The sequence below is a fragment of the Mustelus asterias genome, chromosome 12 (assembly GCF_964213995.1).
Source record: "Mustelus asterias chromosome 12, sMusAst1.hap1.1, whole genome shotgun sequence".
Lineage (NCBI taxonomy): Eukaryota > Metazoa > Chordata > Chondrichthyes > Carcharhiniformes > Triakidae > Mustelus > Mustelus asterias.
Window position 1 is genome coordinate 17,847,701 of NC_135812.1, and position 24,826 is coordinate 17,872,526.

At 40.6% G+C, this 24,826-nt stretch overlaps 1 protein-coding gene across 7 annotated transcripts in view; it reads right to left on the reverse strand.

Moving 5' to 3' along the window:
- git1 (G protein-coupled receptor kinase interacting ArfGAP 1) overlaps window positions 1-24,826 on the reverse strand; it is a 194,429-nt gene that overhangs the window by 27,829 nt on the left and 141,774 nt on the right. For all 7 annotated transcript variants that reach the window (XM_078224851.1, XM_078224850.1, XM_078224852.1 and 4 more), the window contains exons 11-13: window positions 15,034-15,131; window positions 5,663-5,774; window positions 2,912-3,063 (exon numbers count right to left, since the gene is read on the reverse strand). In XM_078224851.1, the coding sequence (XP_078080977.1) occupies window positions 2,912-3,063; window positions 5,663-5,774; window positions 15,034-15,131 (362 nt within the window). The remainder of the gene's footprint in view (window positions 1-2,911; window positions 3,064-5,662; window positions 5,775-15,033; window positions 15,132-24,826) is intronic.

A 24,826-nucleotide genomic window follows, 5' to 3' on the forward strand; every position in this document is an offset into this window, starting at 1 on the left:
ATACGAGAGCAGGGATGTACTTCTGAGGCTGTATAAGGCTCTGGTCAGACCGCATTTGGAGTATTGTGAGCAGTTTTGGGCCCCATACCCAAGGAAGGATGTGCTGGCCTTGGAAAGGGTCCAGAGGAGGTTCACAAGAAAGATCCTTGAAATAAAGAGCTTGTCGTTTGAGGAATGGTTTAAGACTCTGGGTCTGTACTGAGTTTAGAAGGATGAGGGGGGATCTTATTGAAACTTACAGGATACTGCGAGGCCTGGATAGAGTGGACGTGGACAGGATGTTTCCACTAGCAGGAAAAACTAGAACCAGAGGGCACAACCTCAGGCTAAAGGGATGATCCTTTAAAACAGAGATGAGGAGGAATTTCTTCAGCCAGAGAGTGGTGAATCTGTGGAACTCTTTGCTGCAGAAGGCTGTGGAGGCCAAATTATTGAGCGTCTTTAAGACAGAGATAGATAAGTTCTTGATTAATAATGAGATCAGGGGTTATCGGGAAAAGGCAGGAGAATGGGGATGAGAAAAATATCAGCCATGATTGAATGGTGGAGCAGACTTGATGGGTCACGTGGCCCAATTCTCCTATGTCTGATGGTCTTATGGAGAGGAGAGGCACAAATTTGTGCATGTGTTATGACTAAAATGTAATGACAGCACCTAGGTATCCTGACAAGAGGCTTGCGAGGCAAATGAGATTTAACACCTGGCAACTGGAATATGCAACACACCAAAACAATTAAATGAAGTACAAAGCCCTTGTAACCATGCTCAATAAAGGAGCAATGAAAGACATTACTGCTTTGCATCAGTTTCTTAATCTGCAATTTAGATCTTGGCTGCATACCAGACTACAAAAATGACACTTTTATATATTAAAAAAACAAGTGTGGTTAAGACCCTAAACGACAGTCTTGCGTTGGCAAGCTTAATGGAATTTCCTGTCGTTTTGCAAGAGTTTTGACTCTTGGCAGGAATATGTTGCAAAATACAGGCACTCTTGATTCTGGGATCAATTTAAAAACTTTATCAACAGAAGAGTTAAATTTCTGATTTATTCTCTGAACTCCGCAGCACAATTGATCAACACTTTGGTGGGGAGCAGAGTGTCAAAGGGCATTGGCATTCAGAATAGAAATGGGCAGAGCTGACCACAGTCCACATTAATCACTAAGTTTTTAAACACTAAAATTAATTCAAAGCATCGATTAATCTAGAAAAGTGACCAAAAGTTGAAAACTTCAGCTTTGTTCAGGACCAGTCAACCGTGGACGAAGTTAGATTACCAGTACTCAGATGGGCAAATAACTTGCTTGCCTCCACCTACAATATAAAGTGCAGCAATTCCACAGGGGAGCCGGCCACTGCATCTCAGCTGCTGTTACAGAATTTAAATTAGAAAAGAATATTTGATGGAAAGCAACATTTCTGAAGACTTGCAATAGATATTCAGTGATAGAAATGGCATTATTTACTAGGAATGAAGGAATTTGTTACAGATTTCTTTAGATACTCAGCATCAGCAGGTTTGAGGCGATATGTATTTCAAAGCATGTTAGTATGTATCACCATTCACTGTACCAATCTTGGTTTTTTTTCATAAACTTAGTTTAAAGTTTATTTGTGTCACAAGTAGGTTTACATTAACACTGCACCGGCGCAGTTCGGGTACACTGAGGGAGAATTTAGCATGGCCAATGCACCTAAATAGAACACCTTCCGAACTGTGGGAGGAAACCAGAGCACCCGGAGGAAACCCACGCAGGCACGGGGAGAACGTGCAGACTCCCCACCGACAGTAACCCAAGCCAGGAATCGAACCCGGGTCCCTGGTGCTGTGAGGCCGCAGTGCTAATAGTTCCAGCAGATCTGTTGATATACAATGCATTTAATTAATGCAAATTTAGGTCGTGCATCAACTACATTCGTGGGAAAATTGTCCTAGGTCCTGCAACCTGAAAATTAAATTAATAAATTGTGCAAAGAAATGTTCTAAATCTAACAGGCAATCTTTCAGTTCATGCACCAAAAAAATTTAACCGAGGTTTGAAAATGAAGACATGCATGACCTAAACTTTATTTAAAATCTATATCAACATAAAATCAAGGTTGCATTAGTTTGCCAACATTTAGTTCCAACATAAACAGAATGAGGACTCTGTGCCAACACTTTTAAGTTGTATAGTATCGGAAACTAAACATTAAACCTAGTTATGTAACAAAATGAGACATTTGAGTCTGAATGAAGCTTCTTGCTCAAAAACAATAAAAATTTGAGATAAGAAAAATTTGTTTATGAATGGATCGATCACTAATTGATGAAACAGCCATATTCATTTTACTACTCAGTCACCTTCCTTGGTTTTCCCCAGCCATCCAGCTTGATGCATGTGTTACAAGATAGCCTACTGAGGTAGAAAGCAAGAGTTTCAATGAGCTAATTTCAAGTGGAAGGACATGGATTTGCAGATTCTCGAAACATTATTGTATCTCAGTTGTGCCATGAAAAGTCAAGAGTAAGCACATTGAAAGACTTCTCACTGCAATAAGCAGCTGCCTTAGGAAGGATATCAGAGCCGGTTTCCAGTTTATTCTTCTGAAAAGTACTGAGCATGGAGATGTGGCATCAAGTTGGATGTTTGGGGGAAACCAAGAGAGTTGATTGAGTAGTAAAATGAATATGGTTGTTTTGTCAGTTAGCGATCAATCCATTCGCAAACAATTTTTGTAACCTCTTTTTTTGTGTCACAAATTCTTATTGTTTTTTGAGCAAGAGGCTTCATGTGGACTCGATAAGTATGTTGCTGCTGTTGATCGCAATCAAGAAACAAACTAGATGTACAAAAGGCAATTTCAAATCCTCCATTAACTTATCCAACTTAAAATCACGCAAGCTGTCAAGATCACACTTCTCACCTTTGCTCGGTTGTTTCTGGCTGATGATGCGTTTCGGTGTAACTCAGCGTCTGTGTCCTCATCAGAAGCTACACTATCATAATCATGCTGATCGTCACCAAAGTCACTGTCAGGGCGATCATTCTGGTTCCGCAGAAGATAGTCAATATTTTCTGGGTAAAAACAAGGCAGCTTAGGCTTGCATTTGCAGCATTATTTATTTTGCTAGTGTTTAAAGGGCTAAGTTAATAATCTCACACAGGTGCATACACATACAAACAAAAATCAGCATTGTACTACTGTGAGGTACTGAGTAGATATGTCCCGCAAGCAGAATGGGAAAGTTTGCCAGTCAATCCATTTCAGACAATGTTCCTCCAAGCAACCCATTACACACAGGTCCAGCAACGCGTCAGCAATTCTTAAACCTGGGGAATGATTTTAGAGAATGTGCAGAGGGTTCAAGGTACTGGTATTAGTTAGTAGCCTTCTGAAAGAATCCAGGAAAGAGAGAGAGAAACAAACTACCCAAGTCTGATGAGAAATTACGGTAGTTTTAAAACAAACACACTAAGTTTTCTTTTAACAACTTGTGTAAAAGAAAGAGACTGTCAGAAAAGAAGCAAACAATACAAAAATCTCAATGGATAAATGTATTAAATCTTGACCACTTTTTGGTCAAAAGCTGTAGTGTGATTGATTGGTTGGTTTTGATTCACTGTAATTGCACACTAAGTTTTTTGGGGTGGCATGAGGAAGAGCTACTTTAAATACAAAGTCCTTTCCCTCAGCACTTCAGACATCTTCAAAAGTGAATTTCTCCATTTTCTTTAAGATTTGTCCTCAGTATGTGGTCAATGGCATATTTATTGTCCACTTGTCATTGCCCTGAGATGGTGGTGACTAGGTCACTTTCCTGAATCGCTGCAGTTCCTTGTGGTGATGGTGCTCCCACAATGCTGCTTGGAAGAGAATTAGATTTCAATGCGGGAACAATGATATTTGTCCCAATCAGAATGTTGTGAAACTTGCAGAGAAAAAAAACATTCCCTGACTTTGTTGCTCTTACTCTTCTCAGTGGCTGAGGTTTGCAGGCTAGGAGATCAGTGTGGAGAGAGAGGTACTGCAGTGGATCATTTGATAGCCCATGCTCAAACGGGTTAAGTGGTGGAGAGTTGAATATCAAACTTAACAGCAGGGGTGTCAATCAAGCAACTAGGCTATATCCTGAATGGTGTTGACATTTTGAGTGTTGTTGCTGCACCTATTTAGGCAAGTGGAGAGTACCCAACCAAGAGTTTTAACTTTTGACCTGTGGATAGTTTTTTGAGGATTCAGGAGGTAAGCCATTGAGTACCTAGTCTCTGCCTTATCATGGTATTGATATTCAGGTCTAGTAAAGCTTCTAATTAATGGTATTGCTGAATATATTGGGTGATACAGCTGTGGCGGTTCAGTTCATTTTGCGAAAGACATACTTTTCATATATATTGTCAGCCTGGGTACAAAAATGGCTTCAATATTCTTGGTTTTTGCTACAGTTGATCAAAGGGACAGGGAGGAAGGGAGATGTATGGTGGGGGTGGGAGGCAGAGTCTTGAAACAAGTTATTGCTCCCATTTTGATCATTATCTAGAATGGCAGTGCTGGAAGAAGGTGCAAGGATATCTAGAAAGATCAAGACCTAGTGACAGCCACGTATTATGTAAACAAAATACCACGCAATGAATTATTCTACCGATGTGTGATCCTGTGGAATAAAAATTGCTCATGCAGCATTTACAACTTTTCAAATTGCAGCTTTTCATTTGCATGAAAATTTGGTGATCGACTTCTTGAACAGCTGCCTCTGATTACAAACTTTTGGCCTCGTACTCAAAGGTTCTCACATTTGCAATGCATTGCATGCCACTGAACTTGGAACATCAGATGAATCAGTGTGGAAAGGTACTACGTGGGGAAGGCAGGGAACTGGGTCATCCTCGGAGTATTCATACACGCCTCCAGACATCTTTCTTAAGAAAGGATTTTCAGTGGTGCTGCAGAACATGCTCTGTCCAATGTATCTGGCTTTTGTGAATCAGAGACCAATAACATCAAAAATGAAGGAATTAAATACCTTTAAAAATCGAGTTTTAACATAGCAGTAATATGCAAAAATCAATGCATTTAGGCTCCTTTCTGTCCAATATGTCTAAATATTTCCGAACTGCCACACAGATATTTAAATTACGTTAGTTCTCTTTGACGGGAGTGTGAGGAGAGTGCCACAATGTGAGCACTAGGGGGCTCAAAGGCTGCCCATCTCCTAATTTGGCAATGCTCCCCCCCCCCCACCCAATCACAGCACCCCTCAATGACATTCCAGCAAAGTGTGCCACATAAAAGGGTAGTGAAAATAAATGTCTCACTGCACTACAATGTATCCGAAATAATTTTAAACTGATTATGCTGCAAGGCCGTAAAAACAAATAACTTGAATAAACATTGCAAGATACTGGAAAAGCAGCAGAAATACCAAATAAGCTACATCATCGTTCCCTCACTCCTCATTAAATATACCAGGTCTAGACTGGCTAATACAAGTATCTTCACAAAACTTTTCTATTTTGTCCTACCGTTAACAAGGTTTAACATACCTGCTCCTGTGTTTAATTTCATGTTGTCAATAATTACGTAAAGTTAATGATCAAGTCATTGTATAGATATATAAACTTTAACAGTTGAAAAAGTTAAGTACATTACCATGAAAGTTTTTAAATGGTTACTTACCAATTGGACTACCTAGTGTCTTTCCATGCTGCCTTCTCTTTGCATCACTAAGAATATCAATAATCAGGGTCGCAAACTCACGGGCGTTAAACCTGGCAAGTTTTTGCCGTCCCTGAAAAGAATAATGTCGAAGATTGTGAATAACTAATTGACAAGAGGTCTCGCTACAAGTCCTTCAGCCCGAATTGAAGAGAGAGGCTGTCTTCTCTGTTAATGTTTTTTTCTCTTGTTCCTCGTCTGGCCGCAGTCTGCTGACCCACTTTCAAATAGTTTTTAAACCACACAGTCAAAGTAACCAATGATCATTGGGATCACTTGAACCCAGCTGGGGAAATATGCAAGGCGTGCCAGCAGCTAAACCAATCAGGAGACACTGAAAATATTTCAAAGCAGGGGGAAAAAAAAACCAAAAATTCGACACAGACCACAGGGCCAGAGCACGCCAAGGAATAAACTGTTCATTGTTAAAAATAGATCAGATTTTTTCCTCATTTACAGTGCACAAGCATACAGAGGAATGTGGACAGAAAAGGGAATGCAGAGTCACTGTAATTCTTCGCTGGTTTTGCTGACCTGCTGCTATTCATTATGTCAATCCAACTCCAAACGGAATCAAAATCTTTTTTTTTTGAAGTAAATGACCTCAGTTTTAAAACATCTTTGCAGACACTGGATGAAAAACTATTCTCCGCATTCTACTGCAGCAGCATTTCATTTTGCACAGATGAGCTGCGTAGAAGCATGTGAAAAGTAATGCACAGCATCTGGTACGAACATGGTTTTAAACAAAATGCACACAAAAAGTGAGACATCAAAAGGCAAGTGGCAGAATATTGTTACCTTAATCAACTTAAACTGGCAGCTGCCATAAGTGCAGGATCCTGAGAAACTTTGAAACCAACTTGAACCTGGTACACTCAAAATGTGTATGAGCCAATATAATAGCTGGAGTTAACTGACAGAATAGGGATAATATTCTAGTGTTGCAGTTTTACTGCAACCACCAGGCTCAGATACATACACAAAGTACAGCCTTCAAGCTGACAGATCCAGGTTCTACTGACAGTTCACCTCACCTTAATTTTAACAATGAACAGTTCTATGCTTGTGCTTGAACACGTGCCGAGCTCTGCACTCCAGCCAGCTAATGTTTACTGTTGAGAATTTGGGCTGAATATCCATTTTCCCCCAGTATTCAAGTAATGAAAAGTAAGTGTATGAAGTGCCCAGGACCATCGGGAAGCTTTGAGTTATATCTCTTTAGTGCAAAATCAAAATGGCAACCATCTTTTCACTGTCAGATAACAATTGTCATTATCACACACATAGTCAGTGGCCACCTGAATTCCAAGCTACATAATCATTTTTGGATGATGGGAACTCGGAAAAACATTGCTTCAAAAAAAAAAAATTGCATTTATATGGTATTTTTGACAAAAGCCCCAATGGTAATCAAAAAATAATGGACACCAAGCCAGGCTGGAAATACTTTTAAAAGTTTATTTATTAGCGTCACAAGTATGCTTACATTAATACTACAATGAGGTTACTGTGAAAATCCCCTAGTCGCCACACTCCACTGCCTGTTCGGGTACACTGAAGGAGAATTTAACATGGCTAATGCACCTAACCAGCACGTCTTTCGGACTGTGGGAGGAAACCCACACGGACACGGGGAGAATGTGCAGACTCCACACAGACAGTGACCCAAGCTGGGAATCGAACCTGGGTCTGGGCTGAGGCAGCAATGCTAACCACTGTGCCACCCTAGGAGGGATAACCAGAAGACTGATTGAGAAGGTGAGTTCTCAGGAAGGTGTTAAAGGAGAGAGGAAGGTAGAAAGGCAGAGGAGTTTAAGAAAGGAAATTTAAGAGTGAGGGGGCTATCGAGTTGTTGGCACAACTATCCAATGATGGAGTTTGCACAGATGGTTGGGAGGGGTGTGGGGTGGCAGTGATGATGAAGCCATCAATAGATTGAAACAGGAGGATGAGTGATTTATATGGTGGTGCTGGGGATGAGGAGCCAAGGTCAGTCAGTGAGAATAGGAATGGGTGATGAGTGAGTGGCAGTTGGTGTGGGATACAATACAGGCAGCAGAAATGAGGATATTTGATGTTAAAAAGGGTGGAGGTGCAGCTCGGAACACAGTGGTATTGCCACAACTGAGGGTGACCAAAGAATGGAAGAGGTTTGCAGCAGCAGATAAATTGCGATAGAGGCAGCAACTTGTGACATTAGAGGTCGAAGACAATCTTTAAATAGGACAGGATATGGGGTCACAAATGTAGTACAGGTTCAAATAGGATGGTAAGATTGCAAGCGGACTAGGTCAGCCCGAGGCAATAGCTGGGGATTAGGCAGGCATTAGTGCTAAAGATACAAGATTTGCAGCAGGAGGCTAAAAATGCAAGCTTCAGACTTCCCAATGTTTAAACAGAGAAAATTGTGGATCATTAGTGATGGGATGTCTGATCAGCAGTCTGACAAAACAGGGGGAATGGAGTCACAATGGGGAAGTTAAGCTGGGTGCCAACAGCGTATGTGGATAATGGTGAGGAGGTGGAAGAACAGCCATTGCTGGAGATGCTTGGCTGTGAGTCAAACGGGGCAGTGGTCCTGAGATATAGACATTGCAGAGGAGGATGGTGTGACTGACCTCAAAGACTGTCGAACAGTTGAGGAGAGTGGAGGTAAGAAAATGCACCATGGACAAAATAATTTATGATTTTGGCTTGTGTTAATTCGGTGCGGTGACAGGGTGGGGAACTGATCAGAGAAATTCAAACATGGATGCATATTTGGGAACTGGCGACACTTTCAAGCACTTGAGAGGAAAGAATAGTCTGTAAAGACAGATTGAAGAAGGGTTTTTTGAGGAGGAAATGATGATAGCCATTTTGAAAGGGAGTGCGAGGAAAACAGTACTTGTGGGGAGGGAGCCATTTACAATGTCTGTTAGCATGGGCCTAGGGAAGGGAGGTTATAGATCAGCAGTCTCATTAGAAATCAGAGGAGAAGAGGCGAGTCTCAGGGACAAAACAGGCTCAGGATAAAAACTCAGGTTTGGGACAAGAGCTTTGATCTGGTCTGTTGGTTGCGAGATCACTTAGCTATATTCACTTTGCTGCTTCCACTTTACAATACACAATTGTATTATCTTGCATAACTGGTCAGGGCACGCAGCCCTGTTTTGCAATTTTACCAGGTTGGAATCTCATTTTTTTAGGTATGCCTAGTGCTGTTGTTGGCCTCTCTCCTACACTCCTCGTTGAACCAGGGTTGGTCCCCAGGTTTGATAATAGCAGAATGAGGGATATGCCAGGCCATGAGGTTACAGATTATGGTAAAACTACTGAAGCCCCAGCGAACAACAATGTGTTTCTAGACTGTCCTTAATGTAGAAACATGCCCCAAAGCATTTCAGAGTTGTAATCTCAGAAAGACAAGGAAAACCAGATAGCTCATATCTTCAGGCAGTCTTCAATAAGGATCACTATAAGAGATTGCCATAGAAACCATGTAGGAATTTAAGGTAAGACTTGAATATGGATTAGCAATTGGTTGTGTGGAATACCCATGGGGATGTGCAGGAGTGGAGCAGGCCAGGGTTTACTCGAAGGTCATACCCGATTTAAACAACATTAAATGACTTGGATTCAGAAATCCAATGCAAACTGATTACATCAGCAGATGGTACTAAACAAAGGTGGAATGGGTGGTGAAGCACAGGAAGGCCATCAAGTCACAGCTGCCATAAGGAGCTAGAATCTGCACATGAATAAATACCCGTGAAATTATACACAAAAGAGAGAGGTACCATACATTAGAACAAAAAATGCTGGCAAAAATATATTCCGAATGATGCAAGAATAGTTAAACATGTAGAAGTAAATTTGAAGAAGAAGATAGCTTCAAGTTTTGATAACATCAATTTGCCACAGAGCAACAATGGATGAACAGAATGTTGATTTATGTTACTAGATCGGGACAGCACAAGTCAGGAATTGCATGCTATCATGGTCAAATGCACGTTGAACACTGCTGTTTAGTTTTAATCACATTAAAGCCATGGTGCAACATAAGGAGTTAATCTCTTGGTGCAAATAATTCAGTTAAGAGAAAAGATTAGAAAAAGTTGGACAAACTGTTTGAACAAAAACTACTGATTGTTAATCTTACAGAAATATGAATATTACATCCGGCAAAGCTAGAGCATTGCAACAAGCTGGGATAAGACATAAATTGGACACCCTGAAGACAATTTAGGATAAAACTGGGCAAGAACTTCAAGCAGAAAACAATCAGCATTGCAGCAGTCATTTGGATCGCATTGGGTAGACAAAACTATGGATTCATTCTTGGTACAGCTGGAGGATGTGATAGGGAAAGGCCAAATTTAAAAATCTGGATAGATGAACCGAGTGTTCTTCCTCAATTGTATTATCTTGCAGAACTGGACAGGAAAAGACTGCATTCTTCCTGTGAAATATCAACTTACCTGCATATGCAGTTGTACAGCATCTGTAACCACACCGCAATACAGAACATTCTGAAACTACGATGAACATAACAAATGAACACAGAAAGGACTCAAAATGCTATTTCTCCAACTGACCCCCTAATTAAAGTAGACGGGCTGAGGAGATTCATGATGGAAAAGCAAGGGACAAAAGGGAGGGAGGAATTTAAAATAATCACAATCACTAGAGAAAAATTCCTAGGAAAGCTAATGGAATAAAGGCGGATGTTTGATGGCCTGCATCAGAAGGTCTTGGAAGGAAGTGATTGCAGAGATAGCAGATGCATCTTCCAAAACTCCCTAGAATCTGGAAAAGTCCCAACAAATTAGAAAACGGCAAAAGTAATCCTTCTATTCAAGAAAGGAGACTGAAAGCAGGAAACTGTAGGCCAGTTAGCCAAACATCTGCGCTTGGGAAAATGATAGAATCCATTAAGGTGGTAGGAGCAGGACATTTAGAAAATCATAATACAATCAAACAGAGTCAACATGGTTGTGTGAAAGGGAAATGGTGTTTGACAAATCTATTGAGTCGAGGATGTAACAAGCAGGGAGTAAAGGGGACCTGGTAGATGTAGTGCATTTGGATTTATAAAGGCAGTCAGTAAGGTGCCACCTAGAAAGGTACTGCACAAGATAACAGCTCATGGTATTGGGATGATAGATGTGGGCAAACATTTGGCAAATAGAGTATAATGTGGCCAAATGTGAGGTTCTCCATCCTGGCAGGAAGAATAGAAAAGCAGAATATTATTTAAATAGAGAGAGAGAGAGAGAGACTGCAGAATGCTATGAAAAAGTGGCTGTCCTTTTACATGGAATCACAAAAAGTTAGCATGCAGTTACATAAGTAATTAGGAAGGCTAATGGAACATTGGCTCTTATTGCAAGGTGAATGGAGTATAAAACTAGGGAAGTCTTGCTGAAACTGGTCATTGGTGAGACTACGGCAAGGGTACTGTACATAGTTTTGGACTCTACATTTGGAAGCAGTTCAGAGAAGTTTCACTAGATTGAGTCCTGGAAAGAAGTTTTGTGAGGAAAGGTTGAGCAGAATGAGAGGTGATCTTATTGAAAAACCCAAAAGATTCTGAGAAACTTTGATAGGTGGATTCTGAGAGGATGTTCCCCTTGAGGAAATCTAGAACTAGGGGACCCAGCATAAAAGTAAGGGGCATCCCGTTCATGATGGAAATGAGGAGGAGTTTATTCTCGGAGGATTTTAGCCTTTAGAATTCTTTTCCACAGAGAGTAGTGGAGGTTGGGTTATTGAATATGTGCAAAGCAGAGTTGGCCAGATTTTTGATCAATAAGAGAGTTAAAGGGGACAGGCAGCAAGTGGGCACAACCCAATGAGCCATGATCTTGTGAATGGCAAAGTAGGTTTAATGGGCTGAATGGCTACTCCTGCACCTATTTGCGATCTTATGAAAGCTGAACGTTCAAAATTTCTATCTAGCTTCAACAATATTTGTATCTCTGCTAGTTCAAAACAATTGTCAGCAATAACATGTTCTAAAGCCAATCAGCTAACTTCTTTTAAAAATACAAAAACCTCACTTGTAGCTAGTTTTCAGAGGAGCTCATTTATTATTTTTAGCACAGCATTTCATTGGGGAAAATCATTTTTGCAGTCATAAGATTCTAGAAAAAGATATGTGCATTTTAAAAGCTATGAAAGTCACCGAATACTCTGTGGCATGAGGGAAAAAATGAAATATCAAATCTAAATATATTGAAAACAGAAACCATAAAACTTAAAGAATATTAAAATAAATTCATAAAAGCAATTTGTTTTTCTAAAGCACTGTGATTTAGGACTTTCATTTTGAAAAGAGTTATAAACAGGATATACAAAAGCTGTAGTATTTGTTGCATGTCATTTCACTGTTTATCCCTATAATACACTGTGGCTTCAAATGTTTTAGAAACTTTTCACTGGGAATCGCCCACAAATGTTTAACCTTCACGTATTTAGAAAGAAAAATTTTGGAAGCAACTTCCCAACCACTGAAATGATGAACAGAAATAAATGATAGTGTGTTGTCAGTAACAATATATTAAGATACACTAACAGGACAGCTACAGCATATCCTCCTCATGCCACTTTCACATCAGTGCCTACTCCAATAGTTGATTGTACTTGTGCTCCCTTCCTCCCTCCAGTTGGTTATTTACCACCCCCCCCCTCCACCCCCCCATACCCCTTAAAGCTGTCACTTAACATTCCAAGGCCACTATCTCACCTACTACCTATAAGTGCTGTGAAGTTCTTGGCAGCAGAGACGGTATACTCCCAATAGGTGGATAGGATGGTGGTTTGGAAAACAAAAACATCTTCCCCAGCTTTCTACCTGCATTCATGTCTCCTCGTGCTGGTCTATTGCTGAATAGGTCGCAGGGGACCTTTCAGGACCCAGTTATTCTTCATGAATAAATATTTAACAGTCCACTTGAATAGGAAGCTATGTGCTAAACTGGATTGTTGCATAAACGCACTCCAAAAAGACGGGAAACACTAGCCTGCACCCCAATCTCCATCTTCTGCTTTGTTGAAGTCAGTTGCAGTTCCACAACATCTTCAGCTGAGATATAGGATAAGAGTACAAGAAATGGGAAACGGCTACAAAAAAACGAGTCACCAAGCATGTGGGCAGCAGTCAGACTTGGGGGCTAGGGAAGGGTAGTATGTCTGCTGCTCCCAGCAGGGTAAGGTCGCACATGAGTTCTGCTACAGGGGATTCTAATGAGGTCCTCAATGGGATGGCATTCGGAAGAATGCGGGCAACAATGCACACCAAATCGTTTAGTACAATGTCAAACCTGTCAGACAGTCTTCTGCCTAAGAGCACGGAGCAGCCCGGCTCCCATTACTGCCACTCACTCTGTGTCCTTGCTGTTGCACCTCAGCCAGCAAGCCCAGGCTTCTGCTGCTAAGTATCCCAGGCTTTATTAAGAGTGGCATAGAGTACAAGAACAAGGAAGTTATGCTGTATAAGACACTAGTTAAAGCTCAGCTAGAGTATTGTGTACAGTTCTGGATGCCACACCGAGGAAGGATGTGAACGCATTGGAGGGTGCAGAAGAGGTTTGGTTCCAGAGAAACTTCAGTTATGAAGACAGATTGGAAAAGTTAGGACTGTTCTCTTTGGAGTGGAGAAGGCTAAGAGGAGGGCAGATAGTGTTCAAAATCATCAGGGGCTGGACAGAGTAGATAGGAAGAAACTTTTCCCACTCGTAAAAAGATCTAGAATATGAGGGCACAAATTTAAAGCAATTTGTACAAAAAGCCTTTTCAGATACTTCAAGAAAATGATAGAAGCAGATGTCTTTCTTTTGTGTCCTTTGCTAGACCATGCACCACACGATTAATGCAAAGTGGTCATCAAGATGGAGACACTCATGCAAGATTTTAAATTGAGATGACGACCTCCATGGCAGATTTTACACCCTATCTACCCAACTTTCCCATAAACCAAGATCTTATGAAATAAACTCTGGTATTAGAGTGAAGTTTCCTCACTCACCCTCCCTCACCAAATCCCCTCATTTTCCTCTGCCAGATGTGTGTTAAATGGGGTAGTCATACCAGACACTTCTACCATTAAAACAGAACAATTAGTCTCCATTTTGCAGCAGGGGATGACAAAATGCTAACCATTAACCCTCTAGCTTCTCTTGGAATTTAATTGGACTGAAATAGAATGCAACAATGCCAGTGCACACTTGTTGAATTTATCCTTCTCTTGAGGATTAGGCCACTCATATTTTACTGTTTTAAGCATTTGAGCCAAGTCTATTTTAGAAAGTTCAAATGTCAGCATATTTTTGCAGTTACATGGGAAATGAAGTGACAAGACCCCAATGGCTTGACTTTTTGTGGGGAAGATTATGTAATGGAATCTAACAATCAAAGGAAATTGTTTTTTGCTGCAGTATATCTGAATAAGCACAAAGTTCAAATGTGCAACATATTAATTTCTCATGGTCAGCTTCCTGTTAAGAATTTAGTAGCAAAACACTTCTACAGAATTGTTGTCAGGTACCTGACGAAGGTGGTATAACTTACAAAATAAGTTTAGATCTAAAAAGCTGAACAGTTGGGTATCAAATCTGGAGAACAGTTAAAAATGACACGTACAGCACAAAATATTTCATAGTCAAGTAGATAAATGAAGTGGCAAAACAAAATTAAGATTGTGAGATATGTGCATGCTATTGTAACTACTTTAATATTCAACTGAAAGAGTTAGTTTTTTTTGGGTTATAAACAAGCAACTTGATGGTTGTAATCATTGATTGCCAATTAATACAGCAGGCCAGTCCAGTCACCACGATGAGAAAACTTTCAGTATCGTGCCATCCTGCTTCCATCGAAGACGAATATGGGCAAAGGGGCTCAATCAAGTTTGACAACATTAAGACAAAATATAGTCTGAAAAGACCTCAAAGATGAGCAAGTGGCCCAGCTTGCTATAACATGTAGCTTTGTACCTGCGATTCTGAACACAGGAACATCCCAAATTTCAACTGCACTGTCAGGAGGGCTAGGCAGACATCATCAAAATCAAAAAAGTCTCACTCACACACCTTCCTAATGGCCAGTTTCACTAACAGGATGGACAAAACTTAAAGAAACAACTGCACTGTGAATTTGAAAAGTGGAAAAAGGCTGATGTCTCTCTTTTTTACTCAACATTCATTCTTTCCTGTTATAAATGTATAACATAATAGGCACAAATATATATAAAATACTTCAATATATAAGCTTTACACACATGCATTATCTTAGGCACGATAAACACAAACAAAAATATATATTCAACTGACACTTGTATTTTAACATACCTGGTTCCTAGTTGCAGAATATTCTGGATTTACTGGAAGAAAAGGCACAGCACTGCGCTCAGTCACTAATGTGCTATGATTCTGAGTGGCCAGCCACACTACAAATACAACAAGACAATAATATTAGTGAGCATGAAATTGTCCATTGAAAATAGTATTTTACAAGCTCCGGTGAACAGTGTGTGCTTTATAAACAAATAAGCTTGCCAGAGAAGTGCTCAACTGGCCAATTTATGCTTCTACTCTCCTACACCAAATTATTCTGCACAAGATGGCCCAACTGCAGGGATATTTTCCATTTTAACACTTAGATCAATCCTAAAGATTTGTGACTTCCCTGTCCATTAAAGGGTACTACCATGGAACGAGAGTAGTTTTGGATCTAGTAGGGCCCAAACTAAAAGAACCACACTATTATAGCTGCAAGCTAGCAATGCTAGTTTTGTCCCAAAATTTGATGAGCACAATATGGACTGTACAAGTTATGACTGTCTTAAATCAATAGGTTAATTAATGCAATTATCTGAAAAAGGTTTAGAATACAGATGAACAGGGTTAAATTTACACTTGTTCACATCCATGTTAGCAGGTCTTTCATGAACACAAAAGTGATTCTGTGGAAGGTATAAAGATTTATTGGTGTACTGGAAACATTAAGATCCTCCAGGATTTTCAGCATCCTCTAGTGGTTAAAACATACAATGCACCTAGTCACTTTACTGCACATTTACTCTAATCGGGACCTTCACAAAATATAATTTAGAAGACAGTGGACCATGAAATTACCAGCCTGGTAGTTTGTCTTCCCTGAAGCAATGGGGGGATTTATAGCAGATGCTTATAGCAGCCCACGCTGAAACTCCACCTTGCAGCAGAGTAATCAAAAGGTGGCAATAACTTTAATTTTCAGTGCATGTTCACAATTCTCAATGTTATGCAGCTGTGCAAGAAACGTCAAGATGTCGTTCAATTTGACTTTTTGACTAAAAGGCTCAAACTTTATGATTTCCCCTCCATCCAAGACTCTGACCCAAATTTTGCAGTGAGTGGCTGAAATAAGTCAGCAGAGGCCGGTGTCCCTTCACCAGATTCCCTTTTATTTACAAGCACTATTACAGTTCATAGAGTGCTACAGGCTCTCTGTCACCATCCAGAGTAAGAAGTTTCACAACACCAGGTTAAAGTCCAACAGGTTTATTTGGTAGCAAAAACCACAAGCTTTTGCTACCAAATAAACCTGTTGGACTTTAACCTGGTGTTGTTAAACTTCTTACTGTGTTTACCCCAGTTCAACGCCGGCATCTCCACATCATGACCATCCAGAGTGCCAGGAGACCCGACACTCCCAAGTTATATACACAGAAAAGACTCCCTGATTGGGCAGGCAATAATGAGCTCAATTAGAGAGTTCATGTTCCAAGAGGCTAACTTCAATGGCCTCATTGAAGTCATTTGAGGGTCTTTTTCCGGCTGGAGGCCTGTGACTAGTGGTGTTCCGCAGGGCTCTGTATTGGGACCTCTGCTGTTTGTGATTTATATAAACGATCTGGAAGAAGGTGCAACTGGGGTGATCAGTAAGTTTGCGGACGACACAAAATTGGCAGGACTTGCAGACAGTGAGGAGCATTGTCAGAAGCTACAGAAGGATATAGATAGGCTGGAAATTTGGGCAAAGAAATGGCAGATGGAGTTCAATCCTGATGAATGCGAAGTGATGCATTTTGGTAGAATGAATGTAGGGAGGAGCTATACGATAATTGGCAGAACCATAAAGGGTGTAGATACGCAGAGGGACCTGGGTGTGCAAGTCCACAGATCCTTGAAGGTGACGTCACAGGTGGAGAAGGTGGTGAAGAAGGCATATGGCATGCTTGCCTTTATAGGATGGGGCACAGAGTATAAAAGTTGGGGTCTGATGTTGCAGATGTATAGAACGTTGGTTTGGCCGCATTTGGAATACTGCGCCCAGTTCTGGTCGCCACACTACCAGAAGGACGTGGAGGCTTTGGAGAGAGTACAGAGGAGGTTTACCAGGATGTTGCCTGGTATGGAGGGGCTTAGTTATGAAGAAAGATTGGGTAAACTGGGGTTGTTCTCCCTGGAAAGATGGAGGATGAGGGGAGATTTAATAGAGGTGTATAAAATTATGAAAGGCATAGATAGAGTGAACGGTGGGAAGCTTTTCCCCAGGTCGGTGGCGACGTTCACGAGGGGTCATAGGTTCAAGGTGAAGGGGGGGGAGGTTTAACACAGATATCAGAAGGACATATTTTACACAGAGGGTGGTGGGGGCCTGGAATGCGCTGCCAGGCAAGGTGGTGGAGGCGGACACACTGGGAACGTTTAAGACTTATCTAGATAGCCATATGAACGGAGTGGGAATGGAGGGATACAAAAGAATGGTCTAGTTTGGACCAGGGAGCGGCACGGGCTTGGAGGGCCGAAGGGCCTGTTCCTGTGCTGTATTGTTCTTTGTTCTATTACAGTGGCAAAGTAAGGAGCTCACCAATGACCTTGCAGAAAGCTTCCCATGTCTATTTAGCGATCTCTGGAGCGCATTCCACATTTCTCAACATCAGTTTGAATCTGGCAGCAAGTCACAGTGATTGTCAGCCAATTACATTGATTGATGTATTCACAGATGGTAAACCAGGAAGTAAAATACACTAAAGTTTTCCTTTTTAATTAAAAAAAATATTTGTTGGAATGTGGGTGTTACTGGCAAGGGAAGCATTTGTTGTCCATCCTTAACGGCCCTTGATCTGAGTGGCTTTACGGCATCATTTCAGAAGATACTTAATGGATCAAACAAGGTCAGGATGGCAGATTGTCCTTCACTAAATGACATTAGTGAACCAAATAGGCTTTCACAACAATTGGGGGTAGTTTCATGGTTACATTTCCGATGCTAGCTTTCAGTTCCAGCTTTTGTTTTTAATAGATTGAATTTAAATTCCACCAGCTGCTCTGGTGGGATGTGAACCCAAGAACATTGCCTGAGCCTCTGGATTGCTGGTTGAGTGACAGTCAGTACCACTATGTCACTGTTTCCCCCTTAATTAAAATTTTAAAGAGAACAAAATAAATTGAGACATACAAACATAAGGGTAAGAGCCGGGGGTGGGTTGGAGTCAGACCCAGAGCTCTTCTGGACAATTGCTGAGTAAACTATTACGTGGGAGTTTCCTAGAGGGATTCCCCAGTGCATCATTGGGGTACCAGCCCCAAATGTGACCCAGGCAACCACAGAGTAGAATCCCTATAGTGCAGAAAGAGGCCCATCAAGTTTGTATTGACTCTCCAAAAGAACATCTCTGCCCTTTCCCTATAACCCTGCACATTCACCATGGCTAATTCACCTAGCTTGCACATCTTTGGACTCTGGGAGGAAACCAGAGCACCCAGAGAAAACCCATGTAGAGGGGGAGAATGTGAAAACTCCACACAGAATCAAACCTGGGTCCCTCGTGCTGGAGCAGCAGTGCTAATCACTCTGCCAGCATGCTGCCCCTTAAATTCCATCAGCTGCCCTGGTGGGATTTAGAATCATAGAATCCCTACAGTGCATAAGAGGCCAATCGGCCCATCGAGCCTGCACTGACAACAATCCCACCCAGGCCCTATCCCCGTAACCCCGTGTATTTACCCTGCTAATCCCCCTGACACTAAGGGTCAATTTAGCATGGCCAATCCACCTAACCCGCACATCTTTGAACATTTGAACACATGTTCCCATGTGATTAACCAACGGGAATGCCAGTGACATTACCACTGTGCTGCCATCTCCTCTGGGATGCTTATAGGCCCGAACATTACAAAACAGATGATGCAGTTTGTTAGCTCTGAGCTTTCCAATTAGACCTTTAGAAATACGTATTTTCCCAAATATTTGTCCTTTTCCCTTAAGTATTAATGAAGTCACTTCTACTACCTGTATCTGGTAGGACATGGAATGTCCTAACAACATATAAAAATGCATCTCCTAATCACTCCCTTTTTTTGGTGATGAGTCTGAATTTATAGACTCGAATCACTCAGAGTACAGCTACATATTGCAATTGCGTTATGATTTTTAAAAAACCTCGAATAGGTGAATTCATATTTAAATAGAAATGGTTTTATGCTAACGTACATTATTGTATGATAGCCAAATTAAATGTGAAAGTGCACTTTGAAAACCTAAAAATCAAATTAGAGATTTATTAAGAATCCGTGTCTTTTCCACATTATTTTAGTAGGCTGTTCATTCAATCTTTAATCAAAAGCATCAAAAACAATCACAAAGTAGAAAGCTTTAATATATTTCGCACATATGAATCAGTTGCCATCTCATCAGTTGAGTGCTGTCATTGGATTTATTTAACACATTGCTAACACTACCAGATAGGCGAGATGACCTGTAAGCCAATTTGCTTCAATGTTTTTGTGCAACATGGTCCCATTATTATGGATTTGTCTTGTGAACAGGAATTCATCCTGGTGTTCCGCAGCTGAAAATACTCAAAAGGCTTAGATTTGGAAAACAAGCCTATATGCATTGTTCACTTTCTCAAGTGTAAATAAAAGTCTCACAAAATACATCAGCCCCACGATTCCACTACATTGAAGACCTAGAGTGTTCATGGAGTTTCAATAATTGGAAATACACAAATAGATTTTTAAAATATATTTATTCCTTTGTTGAAAGGGACAAAAAGTGTCACAAATTAAGCTCTTAAATAATAAATTAAATGCATAAAATTGCAAACATTTAAACTAACCATTTTATTCCTTACTAAATTGTTGGGTTTATAACCACATTTCACCGTTACCTCTACATAAAGCTAATTATGACAAATCTATTTGAACAGAGTACTGAGGACATGTGGGGAACGGTCTAATTTAGGGCATATATAGTACCCAATAGTCAGATCATACATCGTGACGCTGAGAGAAAGAGTCAAAAGCAATTCAGCTGGTGATAGAATCTTTGGGTGTTAATTAAATTCTCACACATCAGCAGGTTCAGTTCTCTCCCCAAAACAGCCTTCTTGAAATGACATCATTTATATTTACATGAAAAATATTCACAAAGGAGAAGGCAGGTACTTCTTTTCAAAATAAACAATCTGAACAACTGGTTATGGATCCTTTTTACACTACTGAATGGACACTGGGTATTGAATTTCACAGTTTGCTTTCTGCTATATTGCTAGACCAATGTTTTTTATTTTTCATTAAAATCAGTAAAGCCAAAACTATGCAGTTACTAACCCTCTGTTCACCTCCCGTTCATGTGTCTAAAAAGATAGACCTTGAACGGTGCTAACATGCCTGCTTCCACCGGCAGTATATTCCAGGCACCCACCACCCTCTGAAAAACTTTCCCCGCATGTCTCCCCTAAACTTACCACCTCTCACCCTAATCCTGTGCCCTCTTGTAGTTGACCCTAACATCCTGGGAAAAAGCCTCTGACTATCCACGCCTCTCAATTTTGTAGACTTCTATCAGATTGCCTCTCAGCCTCCTCCATCTTTCCAGTGGAAACAATCTGAGTTTATCCAATTTCTCCTCATACTTAAAACCCTCCAGACCAGGCAACCTCCTGGTAAACCCTCACCAAAGCATCCAAGTCCATCTAGTAGTGTGGCAACCAGAACTGCATGCAATCTTCCAAATGCGGCTTAACTAAAGTTTTATAAAGCTGTAACATAACTTGCCGTAAGAAGTTTAACAACACCAGGTTAAAGTCCAACAGGTTTATTTGGTAGCAAAAGCCACACAAGCTTTCGGAGCTCTAAGCCCCTTCTTCAGGTGAGTGGGAATTCTGTTCACAAACAGAGCTTATAAAGACACAGACTCAATTTACATGAATAATGGTTGGAATGCGAATACTTACAACTAATCAAGTCTTTAAGAAACGAAACAATGTGAGTGGAGAGAGCATCAAGACAGGCTAAAAAGATGGGTTCATGTCACACTATTTGTAACTCCCACAGTTGCGTGGACCTGCAGAGTTTCACTGGCTGTCTTGTCTGGAGACAATACACATCTTTTTAGCCTGTCTTGATGCTCTCTCCACTCACATTGTTTCGTTTCTTAAAGACTTGATTAGTTGTAAGTATTCGCATTCCAACCATTATTCATGTAAATTGAGTCTGTGTCTTTATAAGCTCTGTTTGTGAACAGAATTCCCACTCATCTGAAGAAGGGGCTTAGAGCTCCGAAAGCTTGTGTGGCTTTTGCTACCAAATAAACCTGTTGGACTTTAACCTGGTGTTGTTAAACTTCTTACTGTGTTTACCCCAGTCCAACGCCGGCATCTCCACAACATAACTTGCCAACAGTTTATACTCGATGCCCGGCAATAGATTCCCCATGCAGACACATTACTGGAAAGACACCTTTATTCTGTTGCAAAGTTCAAAAAGATTCTGTGGAGTACATTAAGCTTAATAATTGAATGCATTAAAGCATTTGCAGAAGTATCTTCTGAATATTCAATGGCTCACAAATGAGAACAAGGAACAGATAGTGGCTGTACTTGGTACTAATCTTAGAATCATAGAATCCCTCCAGTGCAGGAGGCCGCCATTCGGCTCATTGAGTCTGCACCGACAACAATCCCACGCAGGTCCTATTCCCGCAACCTCACATTTATCCTAATCTCCTGAGAGGGTCAATTTAGCATGGCCAATCAATCTAACCTGCACGTCTTTGGAGTGTGGGAGGAAACCGGAGCACACCCACGCAGACAGGTGGAGAATGTATAAACTCCACACAGACAGTGACCCACACAGTGACAATTCCAGGCCGGAAGTGAACCTGGATCTCTGGCGCTGTGAGGCAGCAGTGCTAACCACTGTGCCACGTGCTGCTACCAACCTACAAATGCTATACAACATACCAAAATTAACATTTTAGCCACACACTAAAGTAAAAACATTAAAAAAATATTCAATCACAGGATGATTAAGTATGCAATTACACATTTTCACCTGCTAAGATTATAGAATGAAATACTCCTGTTTTTTTAAAGAAGGGAATTACTTTAAGTTATGTGAAACAATCAAAGCTTACATATTTTCTTTAAGTTTATTAATATTTTTTGCCCAATAAAGGAACAAGAGTGCTGGAAATTAGAAAAACTTTTTATTCTCAATCAGCATCAATCACTCCAAAATGAGCAATAATACAGGTCCTATCGTCTCCTATTCTAATCTGCCCCAAAACCAATTTTTCAAGACCACTCCCTCTTTTGCATCAGTTGTGAGGATTTCTATTTCCCCAGCAATCAGTCTCCTGGCCTGAGTGAATCTGCCAGTCTAGTCAAATTGTGAGGATTTAACACCACATATCTAAACCCACTAAGACTGCAGTTTGGTAGCATTTAACGGAACTTACAGACAGCACAGGCATCGATTCCATAAGTGTTGGCTGGATTTGAACCCAGATGGGCAAGTATGCAAAACTACAAAACTTAATTTAAAAAATGTATTTTAATTTATGACAACATGCATTTGGCTCATCATTCACTTCATGGTAAATGAGTATGCTCTCCAATGACAACTACAATAATTATGGACGACTTTAATCTACACGTAGATTGGGAGAATCAAATTGGCAAAGGTAGCCAAAAATGAGTTGTGTGTGTTTTGAGGACAATTTCTTAGAGCAGTACGTTCTAGAGCCAACCAGGAAGCAGGCTATTCTATACCTGGAAATATGCATTGAGACCAGACTAATCAAGGAACATCTAAGTGAGAGTGATCACAAGATATTATTGCACGTTCAGTTTGAAAGCGAGAAGTGTGGGTCCATGACTAGGGTATGGAGGCAGAGTTGGCTAAGCTGAATTGATAAACTAGGTTAAAAGGTGGGATAATAGAGTTGCAGTGGCAGACTGAAGGTGATATTTAACAACTCTCAAAGATTTATCCCAGTGAGGAAGAAAGACTCTTTGAGAAGGATGTATCATCCATGGCTGAATAAGGAAGTCAAGGACAATGTTAAATTGAAAGAAACATTGTACAAATCTGCAAAGATTAGTGGTATATGCATAGGATTGGACTTTTAAGGACCAGCAAAGTATGACGAAAATGGATAATAAAGAGACAGAAAGCAGAGTATGAAAGAAAGCTAGCTGCTAATATAAAATCAGATAGTAAGAGTTTTTACAAGCATTTGAAGAGGAAAAGAGAACTAAAGCTAGTGTTGGTCCATTAGATAGAGTATGGGGTACTGATAATGGAAAACAAAGAAATGACAGAGACATTGAACAAGTATTTTGTGTCTGTCTTCACAGAAGACGACTTAGAAAACTTCCCAAAGATAACTGAAAACCATGAGCTGATCACCATCATCAGGGAAAAGGTGCTAGGAAAACTATTAGTCCCAAGGCCGATAAGTCCCCAAGACTGGATGGCCTGCCTGAATCCTAGGATCTTATATAAAAAAAGGAGTATTTATTTATTAATTAGTGCCACAAGTCGGCTTACATTAACACTGCAATGAAGTTACTGTGAAAATCCCCTAGTCGCCACAGTCCGGCGCCTGTTCGGGTACATGAAGTGGCGGTACAGATAGTTGATGCATTAGTTATACTCTAAAATTCCTTAGATTCAGGATTGGAAAATAGCTAATGCAACACCTTTACCCAAGAAAGGGCAGAGGCAGAAAGCAGGAATTTATAGGCTAGTTAGACTAACATCTGTCATAGGGAAAGTGCTAGAATCCATTGTGGAGGAGATTATAGCAGGATACTTAGAAATCCATGCCAAGATCAGGCTGAGCCAACATGGTTTTGTGAAAGACAAAGCAACATTCAAAGTGGACAAAGGAGAACTCGCTAGATGTGGAGCAATTGGATTTCCAAATGGTATTTGATAAGGTGCCACATCAAAGATTACTACACAAGAACACATGGTGCAGGGGTTAACTATTAGCATGAGTAAATGATTGGTTAGCTCATAGGAAGCAAAGAGTAGGGATAAATGGGCAACTTTCAGTTTGGCAAGCTGTAACTAGCAGAGTGCCACAGGAGTTGGTGCTGGGTCCTCAACTATTTACAATTTATATCAATGACTTGGATGAAGGGACCAAATGTATGGTAAGCTAAATTTGCCAACACCACCAAGATAGGGAGGAAAGCAAGTTGTCAAGAGCTGGTACAGAGTCTACAAAGGAGTATGGGCAGGTTAAATGAGTGGGCAAAAGTTTGGCAGATGAAGTATAATGTGGGTAAATGTGAATTTGTTTGGCAGGAAAAATATGAAAGCAGTGTGCTATTTAAATAGAGATATTGCAGAACACGGTGGTACAGAGGGATCTGGGTGTCCTGGTTCATGAATCACAGTTAGTATGCGGGTTCAGCAAGTGATTAGGAAGGTAAATTAAATGTTGGCATTTATTGCAAGAGGAATGGAATATAAAAGTAGGGAAGTTTTACTGCAGCTGTACAGGGCCTTGGTGAGACCATATCTGTGGTAGTGTTCAGTTTTGGTCTCCTTATTTGAATGAAAATATAATTGCTTAAGCAGTTCCAAGATGATTCATCTGACTCATTCCTGGCTTATCTTGAGAAAGGTTGAACAGGTTAGGCCTATACCCATTGGAAGTGATCTTATTAAAACATGAAGATTTTGAGAGGACTAATAGGGGGGGACACGAGAAGGCTGCGTTGTCCCCTGGAGGAAACTAGAACTCAGGGACATAGATTAATAAAAGGAATTTTCTAAAACAGAGGAGAGAATTCTTCTGTGTTAGAATGTCATTAGCGTGTGAATTCTCATCCCCATAAAGTAGTGGAGACTG